The 15,058-nt window shown below is 35.9% G+C and overlaps 1 protein-coding gene across 1 annotated transcript; it reads right to left on the bottom strand.

The window, feature by feature from the left end:
- Nucleotides 1-7,962: 7,962 nt before the first annotated feature.
- LOC112696718 (kinesin-like protein KIN-5C) lies at nucleotides 7,963-14,391 on the bottom strand. Its single transcript, XM_025749558.2, has 22 exons — nucleotides 13,990-14,391; nucleotides 13,625-13,783; nucleotides 13,193-13,542; nucleotides 12,968-13,106; nucleotides 12,777-12,874; nucleotides 12,501-12,657; nucleotides 11,989-12,058; nucleotides 11,831-11,907; nucleotides 11,580-11,633; nucleotides 11,402-11,482; nucleotides 11,210-11,321; nucleotides 11,038-11,124; nucleotides 10,778-10,953; nucleotides 10,430-10,591; nucleotides 10,218-10,325; nucleotides 9,882-10,040; nucleotides 9,719-9,802; nucleotides 9,417-9,622; nucleotides 9,238-9,339; nucleotides 8,965-9,074; nucleotides 8,616-8,767; nucleotides 7,963-8,508 (listed from the first exon to the last, which is right to left on the bottom strand). The coding sequence occupies exons 1-22, from the start codon at nucleotides 14,176-14,178 to the stop codon at nucleotides 8,314-8,316; spliced, it is 3,027 nt and encodes a 1,008-aa protein (XP_025605343.1). The 5' UTR covers nucleotides 14,179-14,391; the 3' UTR covers nucleotides 7,963-8,313.
- Between the last annotated feature and the right edge of the window lie 667 nt (nucleotides 14,392-15,058).

The raw sequence follows: 15,058 nt of genomic DNA, 5'->3' as shown, positions 1-15,058 counted from the left end.
GGCGGTTCACATTCTTTAAAGTGAATGGCATTAAAGATGTTTTGAAAAAGCAAGCATGTAACCTCTATAAATAGTGAAATGTAGTTTCACTTTCGTACAAGCAATAAAAAATAGTCTCTCTCTTATACTATTCTCTCTCTTTCATACTATTCTCTTTCTTATATACTTTAATATTATTAAATATATTAATTATATCTACTATATTGATATAGTAATTCTAGTGAATATTACTACTTGAGTTACCTAATTATATTTCCATATTTTATATTTGTTACTTCTTCCTTATTTATTTAGTTATTCTACAACACATTATCAGCACTAGACTCTGATCAAATTTTTAGGAAGACTCAGGTATCAAATTTTCATTATGTCGAAGCTCTCTCATCTTGAATTCATTGCTCTTGATATATCTGGAAACAATTATTTATCATGGATATTATATGCTGAAATTTATCTTGATTCAATGGATTTAAATCCATAAATGAATATAATTCTGCAATATTTCGAATCACCTCATGAATGAAATTATGTGGGGAAAGGATAACTGATCATGATATGTTAGAGAAAACTTTCTCGACCTTCCATGCCTCGAATGTGCTCGTGCAGCAGCAGTATCGAGAAAAAGGATTTAAAAAATATTCTGAGTTAATTTCTTGCCTTCTTGTTGCTGAACGCAACAATGAGTTGCTCTTGAAAAATCATGAAGTACGCCCAGTTGGCGCCGCCCCATTTCCTGAAGTAAATGTGGCAAATTACCCCAGAAGAGGAAAATGGCAAGGTTTTAATAACAAGAAAAATTATGGAAGCAAAAAGAATTATATTCAAAAGAGAGGATCTTACCAAAAGTGGGATAAAGAAAGAAATATTGGATAAAATAAATCAACAGAGGATAAGTGTTTCCGTTGTGGTGGAAATGGCCATTGGTCACGTACCTGTCGTACCCCAAGGCACCTAGTCGATCTTTACCAAGCATCTTTGAAAAAGAATGACAAAGGAAAAGAAACAAATTTTGTTTCAAATGATGCTGAAAATTCTACCACTCATTATGATGTATCTGATTTTTTTGAGGATCCTGAAAGAAATATTGGTCATTTGATCAATGATGGAATAGTTTAAAATGTGGGATTGTTATGTATCCATGTAAATAAATAATGTAAAAAACTTATTGTTAAGTTTTATTTTTTATGCATTTAAGTTTCAAATATGATGTACATAAATAATGAAATATTAATGTTTATGAATTTTGAAATTATTAAATGTGTCAAGTTTTAAAATAAAATTTTAGTATATGACATTATGTGCAGTGTTTCTTAGAAAAATAATTCCAATCAAGAATTCGATTTGACTGTGCATGTATTGCTACTCATTTTATTATTATTTATCTTTGAAGAAAATGGCAAGAATATGTAATGAAGATGTATGCCTTGCGGATAGTGCAAGTTCGCACACTATTCTCAAAAGTGATATATATTTTACCCATCTGGTGCCAAAAGAAGAATGTGTTTATACTATTATTGGCTCAGGCAATGTGATTGAAGGCTCCAGAAGAGCTATAATTTTGTTTCCCGGAGGAACAAAATTCATATTAAAAAATGCAATATTATCTACCAAGTCTCTGAGGAACTTGTTGAGTTTCAAAGATATTCGCCGAAATGGATATCATATTGAGACTATGAATGAGGGAAGTCATAAGTACTTATGTATCACAACTCATGATTCAAATAAAAAGGTTATATTAGAAAAGTTGCCCTCACTTTCATCTGGATTATATTATACCAAGATTAGTGCAATTGAATCACATGCCATTGTAAACCAGAAGTTTACTAGCCCAAATGAATTCATAACTTGGCACGACCGATTGGGTCATCCGGGAACAACCATGATGCGGAGAATTATTGAAAACTCCCATGGACATTCACTAAAGAACCAGAAGATTCTTAAAACTAGTGAATTTTATTGTGCTGCATGTTCTCAAGGAAAGTTAATTTTAAGGCCATCACCAGTAAAGATTGGATTTGAGTTCCCTGAATTCCTAGAAAGGATTCAAGGTGATATATGTAGACCTATTCATCCATCATGTGGATCTTTTAGATATTTTATGGTTCTAATAGACCCATCTTCGATATGGTCACATGTGTGCTTATTATCTTCTCGCAACCTGGCGTTTGCGAGATTACTGGCTCAAATTATTCGATTAAAAGCACAATTTCCAGAAAATCCAATCAAAGCAATTCATCTTGATAATGCTGGTGAATTTACTTCCCAAGCTTTTGATTCTTATTGTATGGCTAATGGAATAAGTGTTGAGCATCCAGCAGCTCATGTTTACACACAAAATGGGTTAGCAGAATCACTTATTAAGCGCCTCCAATTAATTGCTAGACCCTTGCTTATAAGAACAAATCTCCCAATCTCGGTTTGGGGCATGCTATTTTACATGCCGCAGTACTTATTCGTTTGAGGCCAACGAGTTACCATCAGTTCTCTCCTATGCAATTAGCTTTTGGCCAGCAGCCAAATATTTCCCATTTAAGAATATTTAGGTGTGTGATATACGTTCCCATTGCACCACTTAATCGCACCAAAATGGGACCCCAAAGAAAATTGGGGATATATGTTGGATATGATTCTTCCTCTATAGTGAGGTATCTTGAGATACAAACTGGAGATGTATTTAAGGCCCGGTTTGTGGATTGTCATTTTGATGAATCAAAATTTTCAACATTAGGGGGAGAGAATAAGTTTCCTAAAAAGGAACTTAATTGGATTGCATCATCCTTGATGCATTTAGATCCTTGATCAGGGCAATGTGAACTAGAAGTTCAAAAGATTATACATTTGCAAAGAATAGCAAATGAATTGCCTGATGCATTTTCCGATACAAAGAAGGTAATCAAATCTTATATACCAGCAAAAAATACCCTAATTCGAATTGATGTCCCAGTTGGACAAATTGCCACCGAAGCAAATACACGACAGAAGTGTGGCAGGCCTGTCGGTTCCAAAGACAAAAATTCTCGAAAGCGAAAAGAGGTAAATACTATTCCTGTTGGGAAATACATAGTAGAGAGACCTGCAGTTGTCCAAAATTCTGATATAATTTTAACGGCAAAAGACGTTCAGGTACCTGAAAATTATGAAAATGATGAGATCTCGATAAATTATGTCTTTACAGGAGAGAAATGGGACCGAAATAAGACAATTGTCAATGAAATATTTTCATATAATGTGGCACTAAATATCATGCATAAAAGTAAGGATCTTGAGCCAAGATCAATCGAATAATGTCGACAAAGAAATGATTGGCCAAAATGGAAAGAAGCCATGAAGGCTGAATTAGACTCACTTGCAAAATATGAAGTCTTTGGACCTGTAGTCTGTACACCAGAAGATGTAAAACCTGTTGGATACCGATGGGTATTTGTGAGAAAACGAAATGAGAAAAATAAAATTGTAGGCTACAAAGCTCGACTTATAGCACAAGGTTTTTCTCAAAGGCCAGGTATAGATTATGAAGAAACGTATTCCCATGTAGTGGATGCGATAACATTGCGTTATTTGGTCAGTTTATTGCATATCATAAACTGCATATGCATTTAATGGATATGGTAACAGCCTATTTATATGGCTCATTAGATCGGGATATCTATATGAAAGTCCCTGAAGGACTAAAGATATCTAAATCATCCAATGAATATTCGCAAGGGTTATACTCAGTCAAATTGCAAAGATCTTTATATGGTATGAAGCAATTTGGACGAATGTGGTATAATCGTCTTACTGAGTATCTGGCCAAAAATGGATTCAAGAATGATGATATCTGCCCCTGTGTTTTCATAAAGAAAACTGCATCTGAATTCATTATAATTGCTGTGTACGTTGATGATTTAAATAACATTGGAACTCCTGGAGAGATTCCAACAATTATAAAAACTCTAAAAGAAGAGTTTGATATGAAAGATCTTGGAAAGACTAAATTTTGCCTCGGCCTGCAGATCGAACATACAAAAGGTGGGATCTTTATTCATCAAACAACATACACAGAAAAGATCTTGAAGAGATTTTATATGGATAAGTCACATCCATTAAGTACCCCAATGATCGTAAGATCTTTAGATGTGGAAAAGGATCAATTCCGTCCTAAGGAAGAAAATGAAGATATCCTTGGTCCTGAAGTACCATATCTTAGTGTCATTGAAACGCTAATGTATCTTGCTAATAATACGCGACCTGACATATCATTCACGGTGAATTTACTAGCAAGGTATAGTTCTTCTCCAACCAGAAGACATTGGAGTGGAATCAAGCAAATCTTTCGATATCTTCATGGAATGGTTGATTTGGGATTGTTTTATCCCTATGGATCCAAGTCACAATTAGTTGGCTATGCAGATGCTGGATACTTGTCTGATCCACATAAAGGGAGATCTCAAACAGGATACCTGTTCACATATGGTGGAACAGCTATATCATGGAGGTCCACAAAATAGATGATTGCTGCAACATCCTCTAATCATGTCGAAATACTAGCGATACATGAAGCTAGTCACGAGTGTTTTTGGCTCAGGAGTTTAATCCAATATATTCTGTCATCATGTGGACTGATTGATCATAAGATAGCTCCAACTGTCCTGTTTGAGGATAATACGGCATGCATTGCTCAACTTAAGGGTGCATACATTAAAGGTGATAGAACAAAGCATATTTCTCTCAAATTCTTCTTCACTCATGATCTTCAAAATCAAGGGACAATTCATGTCCAACAGATCCGCTTAAGTGCAATCTGGCAGATTTATTCACAAAGTCACTCCTAAAATTCCCCTTTGAAAGATTGGTACATAAGATTGGGATACGCCGATTTTGAGACATTAAATGATGTCGACAAGAGAGGGAGACTGTATTCTTTTTTCCTTGGTCAGGTTTTTTTTCCATTGGGTTTTTCTTGACAATGTTTTTAATGAGGCAGTCTCTATCACAAAGGATTTTGTACTCTTTTTCCTTCACTAAGGTTTTTTCCCACTGGGTTTGTCTTTAGTAAGGTTTTAACAAGACATAATCCTGAATGATCATCCAATGGGAGTGTTGTGATAAGGTTATAACGTGGATGCCCATTCATTGTGGACGGTTCACATTCTCTAAAGTGAATGGCATTAAAGAGGTTTTGAAAAAGCAAGCATGTAACCTCTATAAATAGTGAAATGCAGTTTCACCTTCGTACAAGCAATAAAAACAATAGTCTCTCTCTCTTTCATACTATTCTCTTTCTTATATACTTTAATATTATTAAATATATTAATTATATCTACTATATTGATATAGTAATTCTAGTAAATATTACTACTTGAGTTACTTAATTATATTTCCATATTTTATATTTGTTACTTCTTCCTTATTTATTTAGTTATTCTACAACAACTTAAGATTTTTAAATTTTAACTAGCATTAATTAATGGGAGTTTTATATTATGCTACAAATAAAATATGTTGAGGAGGTTTTAAAAACCTCCACACAAAAATTCTCATAAATAAATAAAAATCTTGTAGTAAACGTACCTGAAATCGAAATCTTCTTTTCAGTTTAACCAAACCTATATCAGAATTAAGCAACAATGGGAAATGGTCAAAGCCCACATCACTTAAATGTGAAACAATCGCCCTAGGATAGTTTTCCTTCCATCGCAGAGATACCAAATCTCTATCCAAATTCCAAACATTCTCTGATAAGGGTTCCTTCAAATTGACGATTAGACTATGTGTACTTCCTCTTTTCAAATTCCAAATCCACAAGCTATCCTTCAAGAATGAAGTCATTAAAATTATGAATAGAAGCAGCTAACTTCATCCTCCCTCCTTTCTCATGAAAGGCTGTTATAGCATTAAAATCTCCTATTACAACTTTATAATCTTCAGCACTGTTCAATATTGATTGAACCTTTGAAAACTATTCTAATTTTAGCTTCTCATCGGTATGCATGTATACTACTATCACATCCCATGTTTTTTGTTGCAGCGGGTCCTCCTATGTGGAATGAATTAGGAATTCTTTATGGTGACCAATCTGAATTCTCTCTCTTTCCTTCTAACCAACCACTAACCCTCCTAACTATCCTTTTGGACTAACACAAAAAGCCTTCTGAAAACCAGCATCATGTAATGTCCTCTCCACAATCATGGTGGTGTTTTTTGTTTCATACAGGAACACAATCTTGGAAAAATGGATTTTACATAGCCCTTTCATGCTGTGAACTATTAGGGATTTTCCCAAATTCGGACAATTCCATATAATCATCTTAATGGATTCTCAGGAGTCGTTTGTTGGGTGGCACCCTCCCCCCACAACTGCAGCTTGATTTTCTTCAGTTTGGTAAGCTTTCTTCAGATTCACCGCACTCTCTTTAGCCTCTGCCCTTCTCTTCACTCCCGCCTTGATTCTCCCCCCACCAATGAATGCTTCTAGCTAGCTTCTTTATATTTGTCTTCCTTATCCCCATTCTATTGTCTTTATTACTTTTCTAGCGAAACAAAATTGATCTTTAGTGCTTAGCATCCCATTATTCTCTCTTAATAAACTAAACTCTGAATTGAGATTGATTGAAGCATTTTGATTAACCTCAACTTCTCTCAAAACTAAGTCAGTAGTTCTATTGTTATTCTCTGATGTAATGTTGTGAATGTCTTCTTCTTTTTCTTTCCTCCATCTCCATCCTCCTGGACCGAAAGGTTAAATAATCCTTTAAAGACGTTGACTGGAGTAGGACCTTTAGGGTTTGTCACTAACTCCACTATCCTTGCTTAAATTGTTCGACTTCTCAGCACTTTTTTGTACCCCCAGCCCTTCTCCCAATTTGATCAGCCTTCAACCACTCGCCCCACTTCTCTTCGTCCACTTTCTCATTTGCCGCATCTCGTAATTGAATGCTACAATGCCTTACCTCGTGGTCTAAATAACCACAATAATTACAGAAATTTCCTATCTTCTCATACCTTAATTGCAGATCAATTACCTTCTTATTAGAACCTACTATCTTCATGATCCTTCGTAGATGTTTGGTGACATCAAGGTTAACCTGAACCTTAACAATTCTGTCCTCCTTCCATTTCATATTGAAAAAGTCCACGTGGATCACTTCTCCAGTAACTCCTCTCATCTTTCTCCCTAGTTCCTTTGTTTTGTAGTGTTCGGGTAAGCCCCACATCTTAATCCAAATAGGAACATAAGCAAAATCTTTGTCTTCCATCATTTCATCCTTCTTCCATTTCCGTAGATTTAAGATGTAGTTCTTGAATAACTAGGAAGAACTTTTCTCCACCCTAATTATATCAATCTCATTGTCAAAAAAGAATTAGAACATATTCCTTCCATGACTCTTCACTTTAAATCCTGCCGGCTGTCCCAAATTAAGTGCAGGGCAAATTTCATTGTTTCTGGACTGAAGGCACAATCAGCCAAAATCCGTCCCATTAGACTGCATGAACAGCTCTCTAATTCAGCTTGAATATTTTGATCATCAAATACCAAAATCTTGTTGAATTAGTAGTGGTGTCCGTCATGTTGAAATCTTGATTTCAAATGAAGATGAATATCCAATCCACTCATACTTTTGAAAATAAGAATTACTCTTCTAAAAAATTCTAGCAAAACATTTTATAAAATCCTAAGAATTTTAAGATGAGAATATCATATTTTCATACTTGGTTCAAAGTTTATAAAATTATTCCAAAACAAATTTAAATCCAGAAAATCAAAATATCATTATTTTAATTCCCACCTTTTTTTTCTGAGTATATTTGATTCTTAAACCACTCACCCCCTAAAGGTCACAAAGCCTAATCCCCTTCAGTAGCCAACTATTTTTTGTCATTTACAATTCAAGAAGAAATCATTATTAATAATGAATTCCAATATTAGCAACATACGGTTAAAAATGTATAAACGTGTCCATCAGCAAAAGAAACTGTCTCTTTAAATACTTCCAACATAACCCTGGTTCCCATTTTCACTAGATATAAATGTGTTCATCATTACAGGAGACATTAAGTAAACAGGTATCTGCCAAATAATTGACAGGTCAAGAATAAGAATTAACTAGATACGACATCATTACCCTAAAGTTACAAACATTATTTGACCTCTATATTCCATCCCAAGATGGGATTTTACACAAGTAATTTGGCCTAGATTTCACATTGTATCTCATCAACTGATGCTTCTCAAGCATGGAACTACTAATGGTAACAAAAAACAATGCAATGATACAGATACAAACAAATTTAACTTCATTAAGGACCAAAGCATGCAATTTAGTTGAACCATCAGTTCAGTGCGCTAAGAGGAGAACGTGGAATAAGCGATGGTTTCAACTCCTTTACTGAGGATTCACTTGAATTGTTTTCCCGAAACTCCTCAAGAAGCGATTCCACTGGCAGTGATCGAAGAGACTCGATTGTTCCTTTACTCGGAACGTCTGTTTCACATCTTACTGGTGTATTTCCACTAGGCTCATAGTCCTGCAAAGAGAAGACAAAGCAACAAGCCATGCAATGCATGAAAGGCAGAAAAAGTTTAGTGATGCTTCATTGATAAAACTTGTAGTTACTAAATAGAGTTAAAGTACCCTATAGTGCTGTTGAAAAGTTTCGCGAGCCTTCTCTTCAATCGAAGAGGCTTGGCCAGCATGGTCTTCTCTAAAGGTCTCAAGTGTATTTGAATGAGTCTTTACTACATCCAGCATTCCAGAAATGGATTCCCGCTCTTGCGCAGACATGACTGCAAAAATAAAATAAAATAAAATAGAGGATCAAATGAATGCAAAATGAGACTCATTTTTAAGAGAAAAAAATTGACTTTGTTCTGCACAACAAGTAAACCCCTTCATTAAGTTGTTTTAGCTAAGATAAATTTGCAGACACCTGCAGCTGCTTTTTTGCAACCAATTTTGCTATGCAATGAAACCATACACTTACAATCAAACTGCTCAAAGAGATCCTTGCTGTTCTTTGCCACATCTTCCTCTGCTGCAACACGAGCAGAATTGATCTCCATGTCATGTTGCTCATTGCTATTAGAAGAATTACTGTACACAAGTGATTGATATTGCATCACATGGAACAAACTAATCAGTTGATCACAAAAGTATTAGTTTAAGAGCGGATAAGGACTCAATGAAGCACATTTTCAATAAGCATGGGCATTACTGACTGTTATTCTGAGTTTCTTACAATCAATTCACTAGATACCTGATTAGTGACACTGCTGCAGAAATATGCTTGGACTCTTTCTCATTTACAGCCTCATGAGTCCTCTTCATATGCTCTAAAGCTGATCCAGCGGTACTTACACTACAGATATAAAAATAAGACACTACGAATTTTGCTAAAGGAGGACTTGATCAAGAAACCATGGGCAAGCCACTGACCTTTGCTGCATGAGTAACTCCATACGGCAATGCTTTGCTGCAGAATAATCAGCAGTATCCTTGGTCTCTTTCTCTGCTTGCACACAAAAAGATTGCCATTTCCTTTTTGCATGGGACACAATTTCTCCTACTGAAGACACATGTTCGTCCAAGAAAGTCTTGTTCTTAATGCTGCTCTGTCTAAGATCAACAAGCTTTTCATCCACCTGAATAATTCACCATCGTCCATAAGAAACTAAACTGCCAACCCAAATAAGAAAGATTTACTAAGAAACATTGACGAAGTAATACTCAAATCGGACCAGATCCATTTGACGACGAATGTGATCAGAAACTAAGCTGGTCATATCCGCAATAAGCTTCTCTGAATCTGATCTTGATTGCTCCTGTAAAGAATAGGTCAACCACCATAAGCCACCATAGAAAAAGTGCAGTAATATTAATATTAATATTTTACATCACAACCTCGAAAGACTTCCTAAAGTCAGCAATACAATTCAGTTGTGTTTGCTCAGCCTCTGATGCAAAGTCTTCAAGCTTTTTTGATTCTTCAAAAAGCTTATCAACAAATTCTTGAGAGCGATCAGATATATCCTTTATTTGTTCAACGCTAAGATTGAATCTCTGCATTTTGAATAAACAGAGCCCAAAAAAAAAAGAAAGGAAAAAACACCACTCAGCTAAAGATAAACAAAATACAGCAAAAGAAACTGCATAGAATAAAGAAATAAAAAGGTACGATTGATTCGTGCATAGTTATGTTATAGTCTTATAGCCGAAGAGAGAAGTTAAAGATCATACATGGCGCATTTCCCTAGCAAAAACTGCCAGTTCACCCTGCTGAGTTGAAAGAGAGCTCTGAAGTTCATCAAATATTGCTCCAGCTTGAGTGGCCTCAGATTCAAGAAACTGATTGACCAAGGGGAAAAAGATACTTTGTTAATGTTGAACAGAGATGTAAAAACAAATATATAAAATAACAAGGAATACAAATTGAGATGGTTCAAACATACTTCTTGAATAGAACGACCATTGGAAGATATCAGAGAAGATAATTCCTCTAAAGCACCATCTGAGCTCGCCTTATGCAAACGAACCACATTTTGCACTGCCTCAATGTGTGATAAGTACAGGTTTCTTAAACCTGTCACTTTATTTTTTAAATCCAAAACCACCTATACGCAACAAAATGAGGAGAATTAGTGAATTATATCATAACATCCATGCAAACGCATAGCGATGAAATAAACAAGCCAAAATAACAATGAACAGTGAATTAAGAGGATTCAACATATTAAATAAAAACATAGAAGAATATGACCAAAAAAAAAGCAGCAGCATTAGATAATTGAGGTACCCACCTTATCATGAACACCTAGAAAAGAATGGCAGAGCGTCTCCACACATGTCAGATGTTCACTCTGTTCTGACAATGATGTCGCAACAATATTGCAAAGACAACCAACCTGCTGGGCAAGCTCTGCTTGAAAATTGTTCACCACAGCCCTGTTATCCAAGTTCAGCTTGTCTTCTCTACCTACGATAACAGATGTATACAAGTCATTAACGGTACAACTTGGATTCTTTGTCAATAATTGCACAGAAAAGGATAAATGCCTACCAATTTTCAAAAACAGTGAAGCATTATCCTGAAGAACTTTCTCCAAATCAGCCCGTAATACACAAGCTTGATGAGCTAGAGCATTTTCTGTCACACACAATTGTTTTAACCACCATCTCAACTTAATACTGCGTAATAAGAGATAAAGACAGAAACACAATAATGAATCTACCCGCTTTTCTCTGCTCAGAAATGATGAAGTCTTTCTCTTTCACGGTATACTGGCATCTCCTCAATTCATCCTCTGTGTTAGTGAGCAACTCACTGGTCTTGTTCAAGTTTTTCTGTAGTTTTTTATTCTTTTCCTGATAAGTGGATGTACATTAACATAACAATAAAGGACCAAAACCAATAAATAGCTAACCTGTGTGGTATCAAGTTTGTTGCCCAAATCAGAGCATTGTCGAACTTGTTCAATGTATCTACTATTCAAATCATCATATTGCTGGTCCAAACATGAAAAAAATATCAAGCAAAAAAGGAATACACAGGCGCACAATATCATCTGCAGATATAGCTAATGGTTTTTTAAGAAAACCAACCTTCTGATGATTTTCTATAGTTAGCCCCATCTGCTCAATCTGATCTGCCATGGCCTAAACAATGAAAAATCTTGGATCAATGAAACGCCATGAGAACAATACATGAAACCAGCTTATATACCGAGCACAAAAACGAGAGGGAAAAAGAAAAGTAATTCCATTTCAATCTCAGCAGGTGAAATCACATGGAAAAATATTTTCTTATGAACTAATATTGCTATATCGGTACTTATGATGGCAGAAAAAACTACCTTCCTTTCACTTTCTTCTTGATAAAATCTCTCCTTTGGTATATACACTCCATTTTTCTCACGTGTAGCATAAACCTCTGATCAAAATCACAAACTTCATCAGCAACAATGCAATTTTAGCAGTAATATGAAGAGCAATGAAATTTAGAGATACTCACCTGCCTTCAGGCGTTCAATTTCCCCATAAAGATCCTTAATAAGAGTTGACTTCATCATCTTCTGATTAACCTAATTAAAGAAAAAAGGGGAGAAAAAAAAATTCTAAATCAAGGCAACGAATCACAACAAAACACATGATAAACATCTTCATTACCTTGCAGTACAGATTCCAATAAGAAAATAGCCAAAACTAATATGGACTAGTTAGTAAAAATTCCTTTAAAAAACAAAATGGGATTAAAAGCACTTAATCTGCCCCAGTTCACTTGGTTCATGTGAACCAAAAAGTGAACTCTCATACGACGTTGCCATTACAAATAATTGATCAAATGGTGTACCGAAAACACTATATCTGTTTATATGTTTTTATGTATGATACAGATGTAATATACAGAATAACAGTCATGTAATCTTTGTAAAAGCAATATATTTATGAGCCAAATTATACTGTTAAAGATGCATGGTGTAAGAAACATTCTCGACACTGAAATAACTTTAATCATGGACATACCTCAGGCTTATTTTTAATGTGCTTTGCCCTATGTGCATAATCCAGCGTGCTCAAAGTTTCTTCCAAGCAATGAACCGCAGGGGATACTGTCGCTATGATGCATGTTTTGGTTCTTCCCCCAAGGGAATCACGCAGTAAACGTGTCAACTTGCTATCCCTAAATACCATCTTTTTCGTGTAAGCATATAAATGAGGAATATACAAAGACTCAAAGAGCGTCGACCAATTTGTTTATTAAAAGGAGGGAAACAAAAAAACAAAGATAAACATAAAAACCTGTAAGGAACGTGACCAAGGTGCTCCACAAGTGCATTGATCACCCGCCCTAAAGTAAGCAAGCTCTTGTTTATTTCTCCAGCCTCTCTTGCACGACCCTAAGATATGTTACAAAATCAAACAAAATTAAGATTTTTGTGTAAAGCCTAGGGTGAAGGATAAAACTAGGAGGTATCCGCCCAATGTATTACCTCCCTAGCACCAGAACGAGATATATTTTCCGAGCCAGCCAGATCCACTAAATTCAGTTTGCCACATTTGATTAGTTCTTCACCTTCTGGGGTTGCCTCTTTGATGTGGATTGTTATTGAAAACAATGAATGTGACCGACTGAAAAAGATAACTATATCTTTAATATAAAATCAAAATATGACATTCTAAGTTCTAACAATTCAAACAATAATAACAACAGCTACCTTGACTGCTTGTTCAACAGAGTTTCAGCAGTGCGTCTTTTGGCAGACCCTCTCTCCAGAAGGGTAAAAATCTCGCTAGCACTCGTCACAATCTCTTCCTCTAATCCCCTTACAAGAACTCCACCTTTGCCATCCTCCATAAGTGGCAGCTGCTTCTTTTGCTTATCTTCCAAAGAAACTTTCGAAAGTTCTTCGGGGGCAAGCAAATCGGTGATCTCTTCATTGTACAATTCCAAAAAAGTGACTTTGACACTGTACTCAGCATTTTGGCTCTCAAGAGTGTCAAAAATCTGTTTAACAGCTCTAGGAATGACTCCAGCCTCTGCAGGCAACTCTCCATTGGGACCACTCTGCAATACAGCAGTCAAATAAATGAAAATCACATTCATTGTGATAGGTAGAATACTAACTAGCACAGATGCTACTTCATACCTTTGACCTTTTGCATTCACCTTCCATAGTGTATGTTTTTCCAGTACCAGTTTGACCATATGCAAATATAGTACAATTAAATCCTTCTAGAACTTCATTTACAATAGGAATAATAGCTTGATCGTAAAGATCTTGTTGTCGTGCATTAGGACCAAAAACCTGCAAAATAGAACATAGAACATGATCACACATCGGATACCCTAAAAACAGTCGCTCCAGTATTCACTTCTCAAAACTTGTAACAAAATTATTATTCATTTCTGTCAATACAAACAACACTAATTTCAATTTGAACAAATCCAAGGCTTATAAGCAAGAAAAAAAAAATTATTTGCAAATGAGTAGCAAAGTGCATTGAAGAATACCTTGTCAAAAGTGAAAACCCTGTCAATGTGCTTGCCGGCGATGTTTTGAGAGACGGCGACTTCTCTGTTATAGTCATTGCAGGTGACAACCTGGGGGGCGTTGGAGCGCAACTCGTCATCGCTGAAGGGGCGGCAGCGGAGGAGGACCTGCACGTTCACTCCCTTCTCTTTCTCGTGGCGAAGAGACATTGTCGATTGTGGGAGAGGGAGATAGAGAAAGATGCCCTCTCTTCTTCACTCTGTTTAGTTTAGTAGAGATAGATAGATAGATCCGCTTCAGAAACTCCTCTCTCTGTCTGCGTGAGATGTATCTGAAATGGGGTCGGGGGGAAGGAGAGAGAGAAAGAGAGAGCCAGGGGCGGTGACTGTTGAGTTTGAAATTTGAATTTTCGTAATCCGCTCTTGATCTCTATTATTATATTTATATTTATATTTATGAAATCTCTCCAGAGCTCTCTTTTATTTTATTTTTTTTTTGGTCCTGAGGGCTCTCTATTATTATATTTTACCTGTCGCTCACTGTTTTTGGTTGTTGGAAAGAACTGGACTCAATTGGGCTTTTTAAGGCCTAATTATTAAACTGTTGGAGCCCATATCCTAATCTACTTTTACGTTTGTTTTTTAATGGCCTTATTTTTAAGGAGCCCCAATCCTGGTCTGATGGGCTTCAGCCCAAGCACGTAATCTTATGCAAAGACCAAAATATAAGGGCCTCACTCATTTCCCGGCTTGATTGCTTATTGTGGTTGCACTTTTTTATATTTGCTTTTTGTCATAAAACTCTAAAATGTAGTTGCTCTGCCTTCGGGTTTGAAAATGATAAGTCATGACATCGTTTAATTATTGCGCAACAGATCAGAGAGACATTACAATAGTTGTAAGAAGTAGAGTCCTTAATAACTGTTACTGGGCAGGTCACAAAGGGTTCAGACTTCAGCCATCGGTGACCGACATAGAGTTTACATCAAGAATGCTATATATGGAAAGTTAGCTACAAATCTTCTACTACTTAAATTATGCAAATGCAAAAAAATGTAGTGGCATCCTTGCCCGATTGCCTGGTTGAGAC

The sequence above is a fragment of the Arachis hypogaea genome, chromosome 6, assembly GCF_003086295.3.
Source record: "Arachis hypogaea cultivar Tifrunner chromosome 6, arahy.Tifrunner.gnm2.J5K5, whole genome shotgun sequence".
NCBI classification, from domain to species: domain Eukaryota; kingdom Viridiplantae; phylum Streptophyta; class Magnoliopsida; order Fabales; family Fabaceae; genus Arachis; species Arachis hypogaea.
Note: the sequence above shows the minus strand (reverse complement) of the source record. Positions and strands in the feature narration are given on the sequence as shown.

Excerpts from the sequence above, each read along its gene's own strand:
- LOC112696718 (XM_025749558.2), bottom strand. The coding sequence starts at position 14,178 with ATGTCTCTTCGCCACGAGAAAGAGAAGGGAGTGAACGTGCAGGTCCTC. Across the intron at positions 12,059-12,500 it reads ACATTAAAAATAAGCCTGAG|GTTAATCAGAAGATGATGAA; the intron begins GTATGTCCATGA and ends TTCTTTAATTAG. Across the intron at positions 9,075-9,237 it reads GCAGCAGTGTCACTAATCAG|TAATTCTTCTAATAGCAATG; the intron begins GTATCTAGTGAA and ends ACTTGTGTACAG.